The following is a 12,111-nucleotide window of genomic DNA, read 5'->3' as shown; positions in this document are numbered from 1 at the left end:
AAATTAAGCCTTTTTTCAATTCAGTCTTACTGATGTGAAAACACAAATACTATACTTAGTTTATACTGCTTTTCTGATCTCAGTTTATTCCCTCCAGTTCCAAACTTGGGGTTCCTTCAGTGGAAAAAAATATTCATACCTTCACATACAGAGATGTCGTTCCCAGCTCAGTTAAGGGTGCACTTGATATACCTATGATTTGTATGAGTCCATACACAGTATCTTGTAACAATTTGCCATTTCTCCAACAGAATCCTTCCTGAATTTAAAAATTAATACCCACTTGTCTCTCCACTAATGAAAACATTTCTCAATATTTTCTTACTACCATAAAGGCTTACATGGTTTATATTTACTCTTAAGTAACTGGGCAGCAAAGAGCAGCTGAGGTTTGGCATGAAATCATTGACCAGAGGATCCAGAGAGGCTGCTGGAATCCAACTTATGGCTTAACAACTGAAAAATAGCACACACCAGAAAGCATCCTTGCCTCATGCTTCATGCTGTGGAGACTAAACCATTTTGGGGCATAATTAGGAATATCCTTAGCAGCATTTATCTAATGATACAGTATCTACATATTCATAAAACCATCACTAGACTGCGTTAATACAGGATTGTCCATCAAATTAATAAAGTACATTTTAATTTTGTTTTTGTCTTTTTAGGGCTGCACCTGCAGCATACGGAAGTTCCCAAGCTTGGGGTGGAACTGGAGCTGTAGCAGCTGGCCTACACCATAGCCATAGCAATGCCAGATCCAAGCCACATTTGCAACCTACTCCACAGCCTGATCCTTAACCCACCGATTGAGGCCAGGGATTGAACCCTCATCCTCATGGATACTAATCCAGTTCATTACCACTGAGCCACAATGGGAACTCCCAAAAGTACATTTTTAATATGTATTAGTTGTGACTTTTTTTTCTATTAAGTTGTTATGATCTTACAAATTCAAAGTACTTTGCCTCTACTACGTGTTTCAACTGTTACCATTATTTTCAAAGCATGGATTATCCATTTTCATTTTTTACATTTTTCAATCCCCTATCTGACCAATGGACAAAGCTTCAGTTAGATAGAGAACTTCAGATTTCTGTGATTAATTCTTGGATCCAGTTGGTCACCTTGACTCTCTTCTATACCGGTAAGAATTTTCCGTATTTGGAAAGGTATCTTAAAAGACACACTGCTGACCTTCGAGGCTTTAATTTGTCATTTAATATCCTAAACCCCATGCCTCAAATAGAAAATATCTCTGGAATATAGGCATAAAGGAAAATTCCTAAGAAAAGGTAGTTGAGAATCAGCCCAAATCTCGAAGAGAAAGATGACACATATAACTTAGAAATACAGCATTTGAATTATAGGTAATTTGTGACAACAAGGGAAGTAGAAGAAAAGTTATTAGTCATAAATTTTAACAGACCCCTTCATCGATTATATTTTGTAAATCAGGTTAGTCCTATTTTAATATTTTTAATAGCCAATAACATGCTAAGTAATGTTACATATTACTTACGTATGTATGGGGTATATGCAGTGATATTATAAAATATGCATTTGAACGTATCATAAAACATTATGTTAATTATACCTGAAGTCTAAAAACAGTATGTAAAACAGTGCTAACACTTATGCCTAAAATTCTATCTAAGTTCTAATTTCCGTGTGACTTTTAAAATTATTTTTGTATTTAAAACAAATACGGGGCAACTGAACTCCATTCTCAATTAACATTTATTTTTATAAATTGGTGGATAATACATTTAGTAAAAAAAAACACTTTTCAGGTCCAATGTTTCAAAGGGTGATAAGAAAAGTTTCAAAATCCTATCCAATGCACTGCAATTGTTCTGCTATTTTTTACAGATCTTTAAAAATCACCCCTTCCCTGTTTCCTCCCTAAAAGTCCCAGAGAATGAACAATACAATGTAATCCAGGTTTAAATTTGGGTCACTCTTGCCTCGCAGATATCTATGTTTGAGCTTTCTCTTACCGACAAGCCACTTAAAGGGTCACTGTTACTTTGAGGTTTTATCTATGAGATTCGTGTCTTTGGGGCTCATTAGGAACATTTCCAAAGATTACAATGTCAATAGCACCTAATTACTGGACTGTGAGAAAGGTCTTCTTGAGTACATAAAATCTGTGTCTGTGCACAGTACACAATGGGCAGCTCAGATCCCAAATTTTATCACAGTTAAGTAGCAAACAAATTAATAATGTTACCTGGGATCTCCTGGGCTAATTACTACTACGTAAAGGCTGGCTTTGAAATTTTGCAGATAGTATTGTACCTCACTTTTTTATTCCCTTAAATTAATGAGGATTTATCTATCTCTAAAACTTAAACTGTTGCACAAGGAACTCTGTTGTTTTTGCTAGCGTGTTTGGCAAGTAAAGCTTGCAACATAACAAAAAGGCAATTTCAATTTGTTTAGGAACGATATATCACCTGATATAACTTTAAAGTTATATTTTATGCTTTATTTTGCTCTTTTCAAAAATCTACTGTATATTTTGATGCTAAAAAGTTATATTTTATGCTTTATTTTGCTCTTTCAAAACATCTACTGTATATTTTGATGCTAAAGATGAATTTTATTCTTTTTTTTTTTTTTTTTTGTCTTTTTGCCATTTCTTGGGCCGCTCCTGCGGCATATGGAGGTTCCCAGGCTAGGGGTCGAGTCGGAGCTGTTGCCGCTGGCCTACACCAGAGCCACAGCAACACGGGATCCGAGCCTCGTCTGAGACCTACACCACAGCTCATGGCAACGCCGGATCCTTAACCCACTGAGCAAGGCCAGGGATCGAACCCACAACCTCATGGTTCCCAGTAGGATTCATTAACCACTGAGCCACGACAGGAACTCTGAATTTTATTCTTACTGATGCTAGGTAGAGAATTAGTGACTAAAGAATTACAGGAGAGACCAGCTCTCTTAGATCACCAGCCTACTGCTGGGGACATTACAGCTCTCATGCAGTGAGTGGGTTAACATGCAGGTTTGCCAGACTTTATTTAGGGTACCCAGGAATTATACTATCCACAGCTCAGGAGGAAAGGCAGGGGTGGGTCAGCTAGGCACGGCACCTATGTTATCTCATTTAATCCTCATAACAAAGCTAGGAGGTGGGGTCATCATCCTCATTTTAGAGCAGAGGGAATGGAGATGAAGTCGCCCCATGGGCAAGGGGCTGGAATGAGATGAAAAGTGGTCTGTCCACCTCCAAAGCCTTTGCTATATTACATGTTTTCCCTTGCATATTGTTGAAAATGGAACCACACATTGTCATGCATGAGTCTTGGGGCAAGTCAATATAAATGAGCAATGACAAGCCTTGGCTCTGGGGGCCACACTGTCTGGGTCTGAACCCAGCCTTATTCATAAATTAATAATCTATTTATTTGTGATTGCAACCCTAGAAGCTTACTAAACCCCTCTGTATCTAACTGTCTCCGCCATAGACATGAGAAAGCAAGAGAGCCGACCTAACAGGGTTTTCGTGAGGATTGGAGTTACAACTGGAAAGGCATTTCGAGTAGTACCTACACCCATTACGTGTTACTTACCCAGATTTTTCAAAAGTGTCTTGTGGCATAAAAATACAACGTAAGAACCTTTATCTGTGAAGTGACACTGAGGATGCTGTCAACAGGGAAGATAAGTATTTGATAGGGTATTTAAAATATTAACATTCTGCTTACAAAATTTAAAAAGCAGAACTCAATACAACAGTAACTTTAAGGAGTTCAATTTGGCTCCTATCACCAGATATGGTACGGTCACCCCTGTGTTATAAAAAGTAATAAAGATTTGTCTTTAAGTCAGGTACATACGAACTGTGTAGCTAACAACACTTTGAAAATGTGTTTGTGCATCAGTGCTTGAAAACACTAATAACTGGAGACACCGCTTTGGGAAAAATTGCTGGTATTTTCCTTACTTGTTGCAAGTAAGAAATCCTTCCTTCTTTCCTCCACCCGCAAAAAAAGGACAACACTAATAACATACTGAACTATTTCCTAAGGGCCTGAATGGGATACTCAACCTTCTGAAGTCCCTGGGAAGATTGGAGTGACTTATTTTGTGATGATGGTTTGGGTCCTTTGAAAGTCTGGTGTGAATACCATTCAGTTGACATAAACTTGAAAGATTATTTTCTAATGAAAAACTTTCTTTTTTTTTTTTTTTGCTTTTTAGGGCCGCATCCATGGCATATGGAGGTTCCCAGGCTAGGGATCAAATTGGCGCTGTAGCTGCCAGCCTACGCCACAGCCACAGCAATGCCAGATCCAAGCAGTGTCTGCGACCTACACCACAGCTCAAGCCAATGTCGGATCCTTAACCCACTGAGCAAGGCCAGGGATCAAACCTGAGTCCTCATGGATGCTAGTTAGATTCGTTAACTGCTGAGCCACGACGGAACTCCTGAAAAAATTCATTTACTCTCCAAATTAGTAAAGTTGCAATTCAATTTCCGCCTGGCATTCATATATTGGCCTTTTTATCCATTAAAAATAGAAAAGTTATTTCTAGTACATTTTGGATTAACTGGAAGCCAATTAACCAGAAACTTGTGCTAACTAGGCCATTTCCCCACAGTACCTACAGAGGGGAGAACATGACATGTTAAAATTCTATCAGAGATTTTGTAGAAAGAAATAGCAGGGTTTCATCCAGAGACTTTCTGTAGGAGCACCCCCCACCCCTCACCCCTACAGTGCAGATCCATATCCAGAATGATGCGCTTTGTGGCATCCTGCAAAACTATGGACCATAAAATAGTATTTACCTTTAATTTTAATAGTAAGGCAAAAGGGGGGGGGGAGCTTTTTGCCTTAGGAGGATTTTCAGTAGACAGGGTGGAAATAACTCTACACTTTGCATTTTCAGGGCAAAGGAAAGGAAATGCCAGCCGTTGTTTTAGTTGAGGCTACCTTCTGGCCCAGGTGGCCATCAAGGTTGGTTTGTATTGCTTCAGACAGACCATTGAAAAACGGTTTGCTTGGCTGAGAAAAATCAACTTTATTTTTTATTTTTATTTTTCGCTTTTTAGGGCTGCACCTGAGGCATATGGAAATTTCTAGGCTAGGGTCAAATCAGAGCTACAGCTGCCAGCCTACTCCACAGCCACAGCAATGCCAGATCCGAGCTGTGTCTGCAACCTCCACCACAGCTCACAGCAACGCTGGATCCTTAACCCACTGAGCACGGCCAGTGATCAAACCGGCAACCTCATGGTTCACAGTCGGATTTATTAACCACTGAGCCATGAATGGAATTCCTACACTATGATATTTTAGAAATAACTTACTGCATGGGTTGGAATTTCCAACAATTCAGTAGAGCCAATTCCTTATTTAAATGCTAATGTCTTTAAAAGCTTGCCATACTCTAAGCTAGCGACTGCTATAGAGCCCAGTCTGGGTCCTACTGTAAACTGAATGCCAGTCCAGAAGGCAGTCAGCACTGTGATTGCCAAGAGATTCCTTTGCACTCAGGGTAGACACGTCTGGAAAAGATAATACCTATAATTGTCAGCACTACAGAAAAGGCCTCTCTATTGCATGGAGGAACCAGAAGAGAGGTTCCTTTCTGGGAAAGCTCAATCCAGGTTTCAAAAAGTAGATTTTAAAATTAGGGTCCAGGAGTTCCCATCGTGGCTCAGCAGGTTAAGAACCCTATGCTATCTCTCTGAGGTTACAGGTTTGATCCCTGGCCTTGCTCAGTGGAGTAAGGATCCAGCACTGCTACAAGCTGCAGCATAGGTCACAGATGGGGCTTGGATCTTGTGTTGCTGGGGCCGTGGCACAGGCCAGCAGTTGCAGCTCCAATTAGATCCCTAGCTGGAGAACTTCCATATGCCGCAGGTCCAGTCATAAAGATAAAACAAAATAAAATAAAATAAAATAAAATAAAATTAGGGTTCAGGATTTAAACTCATATCTTCCTCCTCACATAAAGATTCATTATAAAAGTCTAGTTTTAAAGATTCCCAGACAGAAATTATTGACACCTTTTGATTACCATCAATAACAATTCAATCTAATTATGTTGTATTTTGTTAATCCAACTTGTTTATTAGAGGAAAGCAATCACGATTGTTTCCTAAAAACTTACAGAAACATATGGACAATGTACTTCCACGTCTGAAAGAGTTCAATTTGAGGCACCATAAGGACTGATGGGAGACAAAGGATGCTAGAAAGAGTCAAACTTTCCTTCTAAGTACTAAATTAGAAAAGCAGGAATTTTAAATTTTTTATTTTATTTTATTATTATTTTTTGTGTTTTTTTGTCTTTTCTGGGGCCGCACCCGTGGCATATAGAGGTTCCCAGGCTAAGGGTCTAATCGGAGCTGTAGCTGCTGGCCTACGCCAGAGCCAAAGCAACGCCAGATCCGAGCCAGTCCGTGACCCACCCCACAACTCACGGCAATGCCAGATCCTCTACCCACTGAGCAAGGCCAGGGATCGAATCCGCAACCTCATGGTTCCTAGTCGGATTCGTCAACCACTGAGCCACGAAGGGAACTCCAGAAAAACAGGAATTTAATAGGAGTTCAGGTTTATTGGCAGTTTAACAAAAAAGAAATAAGATTCCAGCTGAGACAGTTTCTAGTTTTGAAGTATGACTCAATTCATTTTCAATTAGCAGAGATCACTATTTAGATCTACATATTGGTATTCTTTTCTTCACCATATGTATGCATTAGTTTCCTAAATTGGATGGAAAAAGTCATGCATTCAACCAGAAACCATACATCTCAGAATAGCAGGGAAAAGTGATATTAATCTTGATGAAATATCCATTCTGTGTGTGAGCCCTTTCTCTAAAAATAAGGATTCTGACCTTTTTGGGAATGTAAATTGGTACAACCACTATGGAAAACAGTATGGAGGTTCCTCAGAAAATTAAATACAGAACCATCCTATGATCCAGCAATCCCACTCCTGGGCATATATACAAACAAAACTACAATTCAAAATGATACCTGCACCTGTACATTCACAGTGGCATTATTTACAAGAGCCAAGACCTGGAAACAAATAAATGTCCAGCGATAGATGAATGGATTAAGGTGTGGTACGTATACACAATGGAATGCTACTCAGCCACAGAAAAGGACAAAATAGTGCCATTTGCAGAAACATGGATGGAACCTGAGACTCTCATACTGAGTGAAGTAAGTCAGAAAGAGAAAGACAGACACCATATTCTATCACTTATATGTGGAGTCTAAAATATGGCACAAATGACCTGTTTACAAAACAGAAAAGATTGTGGATATGGAGGACAGACTTGTGCTTGCCAGGGGAAGAGGGAGGGAATGGGATGGATTGGGAGTCTGGGGTGAGTAGATGAAAACAGCTGCATTTGGAGGCGATGGGCAATGGGGGATCCTACTGTACAGCCCAGAGAACTATACAGCTAATCACTTGTAATGGAACATGATGCAGGATAATGTGATAAAAAGAATGTATGTATACATGTATGACTGGGTCCCTCTGCTGTACAGCAGAAACTGACAGAACGTTGTAAATCAATTATAATAAAAAATTTTAAAATACCTGAATAATAAAAACATCAGAAAACAAACAAATAAAAAAAAAACAAAATAAAGTAAAATATGGCATGGATGAACCTATCTACAGAATAGAAACAGACTCACAGACATGGAGAGCAAACTTGTGGTTGCCAAAGGCAGGGGGGAAGGGGGTAGAATGGACAGGGAGTTTGGGGTTAGTGGATGAAACTATTACATTTAGAATGGATAAGCAATGAGTTTTCACTGCATAGCACAGGGAACTATATCCAGTTTCTTAAGACAGAACATGACGGAAGACAGCATGAGAAAAAGAATGTATGTATATGTAAGACCGGGTCACTTTGCTAAACAGCAGAAATGGGCACTTTTTTTTTTTTTTTTTTTTTTTTGCTTTTTAGGGTCGCACCCACGGCATATGGAGGTTTCCAGGCTAGGGGCTGAAGGGGAGCTACAGCTGTCAGCCTACACCACAGCCACAGCCATGCCAGATCCAAGCCGCCGCGCCTGTGACATATACCACAGCTCATGACAACACCAGATCCTTAACCCACTGAGCAAGGCCAGGGATCGAACCCCAAACCTCGTGGTTCCTAGTCGAATTCATTTCCTCTGCACCACAATGGGAACTCCCAGAAATGGGCACATTATAAAACAACTGGACTTTAGTTTTTAAAAAGTTGAAAAAATAAAGAAAAAAAGGATTCTTACCTTTTGGTGAATGTGGGAGGGATAACTGATCACTGACTATGTCTGCCCCCTTGTTGTCTATCTGTAGGTTAAAAGTCAAAAAGTTTCATGACTGAGGTTAAAGAATACTGACTTATTAAATATTAAATAGGGAAAAAATAATCTACCCACCGAAGCTGACTGAAAAATACTTTCAGAAGACGCTGACTCTGCTATCAAGTTCATTTTGGACTGCACAAATAAAGGTTTCACTTTCTGAAAGACACAAACGATACGTTCCGTGTTTTCCAGGGGAAATAATGACCAACTCAAATGGATGTAGAACGTTCTTCAGTCCTTCCTTAACCGAGATACAAAAATAATGCTCCTAACTTGTTTGTTCAAATGTGGCTACGGAAATCCTTTCCTTTAAACCCAAGGAACAGATGTTTAACAGATCCCTTCTTAATTCAGGCTCCTTTGAGAGAAAATTCAAGAAAAATGTTTTCCTCAACATCTCCTCTGACTCTACTTCCTTTTGATTATCCCTGTGCCTTTTGGGGTTTACTGCTTATAACTGGTTCGGTACCACGGGGCAATTGCCAGCCTGGCCCAGCCCAGCACCTGAAAGCTACACAGTGGTGGTTCTCATTTCCAGGAACTGCATAGTAGAAAAAACCCAAAATCATCTCTTCCAGGAGTTCAGAAGCAGCAGTACACTGCAGAATTGCCTCCAACATCATACACAGCAAAGTAAGTCGGGATGTTAAAAATGTGCAGGTTGAGGGTGTTCCTGTCACAGCTCAGTGGAAACAAATCTAACATCCAGGTTCGATCCCTGGCCTTGCTCAGTGGGTTAAGGATCCGGCTTTGCAGCGAGCTGTGGTGTAGGTCACAGACACGGCTCAGATCTGGCGTTGCTGTGGCTGTGGTGTCGGCCAGTGGCTACAGCTCTGATTCGACCCCTAGCCTGGGAACTTCCACAGGCCACAAGTGTGGCCCTAAAAAGATTTAAAAAAAAAAATGTGTGGGTGAAAAGGACCAAAAGTACACAAAGCAGGGAGTTCCCGTTGTGGCGCAGTGGTTAATGAATCCGACTAGAAACCATGAGGTTGCAGGTTCGGTCCCTGCCCTTGCTCAGTGGGTTAACGATCCGGCGTTGCCGTGAACTGTGGTGTAGGTTGCAGATGCAGCTCGGATCCTGCGTTGCTGTGGCTCTGGCGTAGGCTGGCAGGTACAGCTCCGATTAGACCCCTAGCCTGGGAACCTCCAAACGCCGAGGGAGCGGCCCAAGAAATGGCAAAAAGACAAAAAAAAAAAAAAAGTACACAAAGCATGTGTGTCAAAAAGAGGTCTGAGGTCCATGGATGCTTTGGGAATTAATATGAAGTTTTCCCTATTTAGGGTTTCTCTCTCGTGGGTTTGTATGTATGTACACATGTGTGCACGTAGTATGTTTGCATGTATTTTTCTATTCCCCCACAGTCTGCTCCCACTCCCTTTTTGTTCCCCCCACCAAATAAACCATTTAAATATTAATGTGTATTTTTCACTTGAGGATTTTCTTGCAAAAATGTGTGACTGTGTGCATGTATTTTAATTCATGCTAGTGGTATTATGTGTTATCCTATTTTGCTGATTCTCTGGCATAGCCTTCTGAATTTTAACATCCCTAAAATTAGGATGCAACTAGAGTGCCATAGTATAACTGGCAGCACTTTTTCTCTTTTAGAGTCTTATAAAATCTTGAGCCAATGTTGAACACATCTTGAAGTCAAGATAAAAAACTACATCTTGTGTGTTTCCACTTCTTTCACTAAGGACTACGTACTAAGTAATTTCACTAAGTACTATGTTTTAAGAGCTGTCCATTTTCTCCATACACATAAAATCTAACACTGCGTAGCACGTAGTACTATATGGCACTCCAGGCATCATGTAGCTGCCCTATTTTTCCCATCTCTTCTCCTAAGGTGGTCCTAGCCACACCATCTCTCACCAGCATCACTTCAATAGCCTCCTAATCTGCTTCTTTTCCTGGCTTCCATAGTTTCCAGAGTTGTCCTTTTAAAATGTTAAGTGAGACTGCCTTACTGCTCTGCTCAAAACTCTAAATGGCTCCCAATTTTACTCAAAATAAAAGAAAAAAAATCAAAGTCCTAGTATCCTTTTGACTATATTTAATCCCATTCTCTCGCCTTGCTCACTTGGATGCTTTGCTGTTTCTCAAACATGGCAGGCGCAGTTCTGCCTTAGAGCCTTCCAATGGATCTTTCCCTGTCTAGAAAATTCTTCTGGATATCCACAGCTTCTTCTGTCATTACCTCCAAGTCTTTGGTACTAGGAACAGATTCTTTTACCTTCTTTTTCCATTTGGAAGTGACGGGACACTTGGATCTTGAGCTGTGATATTTCCCTACCACTTATCCATGCCCAGAAATGGTCAGGTTGATAGATGCCTCCCAGCTGGAAGAAGTCATTAACTTGCCTCTATGATACCTCAACCACACTTCATGGTAACAATTTGTTTACACATCTACATCTCACACCAGATTGAGCAATTTGGGTTCAGACATTCTGTCTTATGCCATCAGCATCTAGCAGAGGGAATATCACTTGCTCTATCTCAAGAGCCTCTAATGGCAGGGGTTCAATAAATGCTAAACACATTCAGAAAGGCATGTTACAGATATCATCAAAGAGACAAATAGCATCTCCCCGATATGTACTTACAACATAATTGAAGGATGTATCAGCAAGCACCGCAAACTGCCGAAACAACGTGTGCCGAGTAAACATCTCATTCTTAAGGACATGAAAGCTGGAAGAAACAGTGAGATTAAAATGAACAGAAATTATAGGAGAAAGCAAGTCAGTATTATGTGCATGTGATGAGAAACCAGAATTTTCAGCATAAGAGCAAAGAGGTACAAGTAAACATTCAAAAATATTAGTATGTACTTCTCACTTTTACTTTTAAAATTACATATCAAAGGGAGTTTCTGTTGTGGCTCAGTGGAAATGAACCTGACTAGGATCCGTGAGGATTCGGGGTTTCATTCCTGGCTTTGCTCAGTGGGTTGAGGATCCCATGTTGCAATGAGCTGTGGTGTAGGTTGCAAAGGCTACTCGGATCTGGCATTGCTGTGGCTGTGGCGTAGGCCAGTGGCTACAGCTCTGATTCGACCCCAAGCTTGGGAACTTCCATATACCACACTGCAAGCCTAAAAAAAATAATAAAATAAAATAAAACAAAATAAAATAAGTATAACATTATTTTTCAGCCCTGAGAAGCAAATAGGAGGAATAGCCAAACTAGATACTAACACATGCCATAAAAATCCTAGTATAAGAACAGTTTGGAAAGGAAAAATAAATGGACTAAAAGAGGAACAGTGAAACAGATTCAGGAATGTACTGGAACATGGTATGTGACCGAAGTGGTACCACAACTCAGTCTGGATAGGTGGGTTGTTTAGGAGACAGTGCTGGGGAAAAGAACTCCACATGGTATATGAGGGTGACCTCCCAATGAAGAAAAGACCTAACCATGAGAGGTGAATCAAGAAGGCTTGTCTGAAAACGTGGGAGAATATTTTAGAGGAGATGGAGGAGGATTTTCTAAACACAAACCTAAGGCAAAAATACTGATGGATAAAAATTAAGAATCTCTGTACAGAACAGACTTGTGGTTGCTAAGGGGGAGGGGAAGGGAGTGGGATGGACTGGGAGTCTGGGGTTAATAGACTCAAACTATTGCATTTGGAGTGGATAAGCAATGAGATCCTGCTGTATAGCACAGGGAACTATATATAGTCACTTGCGATACAACGTGATGGAGGATAATGCGAGAAAAAGAATGTATATATGTGTGTGACTGGGTCACT

At 40.3% G+C, this 12,111-nt stretch overlaps 1 protein-coding gene across 9 annotated transcripts in view; it reads right to left on the bottom strand.

The window, feature by feature from the left end:
• The window catches only part of C10H10orf67 (chromosome 10 C10orf67 homolog), a 160,387-nt gene that overhangs the window by 51,465 nt on the left and 96,811 nt on the right, over window positions 1-12,111 (bottom strand). For all 9 annotated transcript variants that reach the window (XR_014818012.1, XR_001299314.3, XR_014818011.1 and 6 more), the window contains 3 exons: window positions 10,958-11,045; window positions 8,417-8,500; window positions 8,267-8,327 (listed from right to left, as the gene is read on the bottom strand). Coding sequence is in view for 4 of the 9 variants with exons in the window: in XM_084980399.1 (XP_084836525.1) it covers window positions 8,267-8,327; window positions 8,417-8,500; window positions 10,958-11,045 (233 nt within the window). In the remaining 5 variants the exon portion in view is untranslated. The remainder of the gene's footprint in view (window positions 1-8,266; window positions 8,328-8,416; window positions 8,501-10,957; window positions 11,046-12,111) is intronic.

The sequence above is a fragment of the Sus scrofa genome, chromosome 10 (assembly GCF_054392235.1).
Source record: "Sus scrofa isolate SSC_HxYL_T2T_F1_AM1 chromosome 10, Sscrofa_HxYL_maternal_Yorkshire_Landrace_v2.0, whole genome shotgun sequence".
In the NCBI taxonomy this organism is placed as follows: Eukaryota; Metazoa; Chordata; class Mammalia; order Artiodactyla; family Suidae; genus Sus; species Sus scrofa.
Note: the sequence above shows the minus strand (reverse complement) of the source record. Positions and strands in the feature narration are given on the sequence as shown.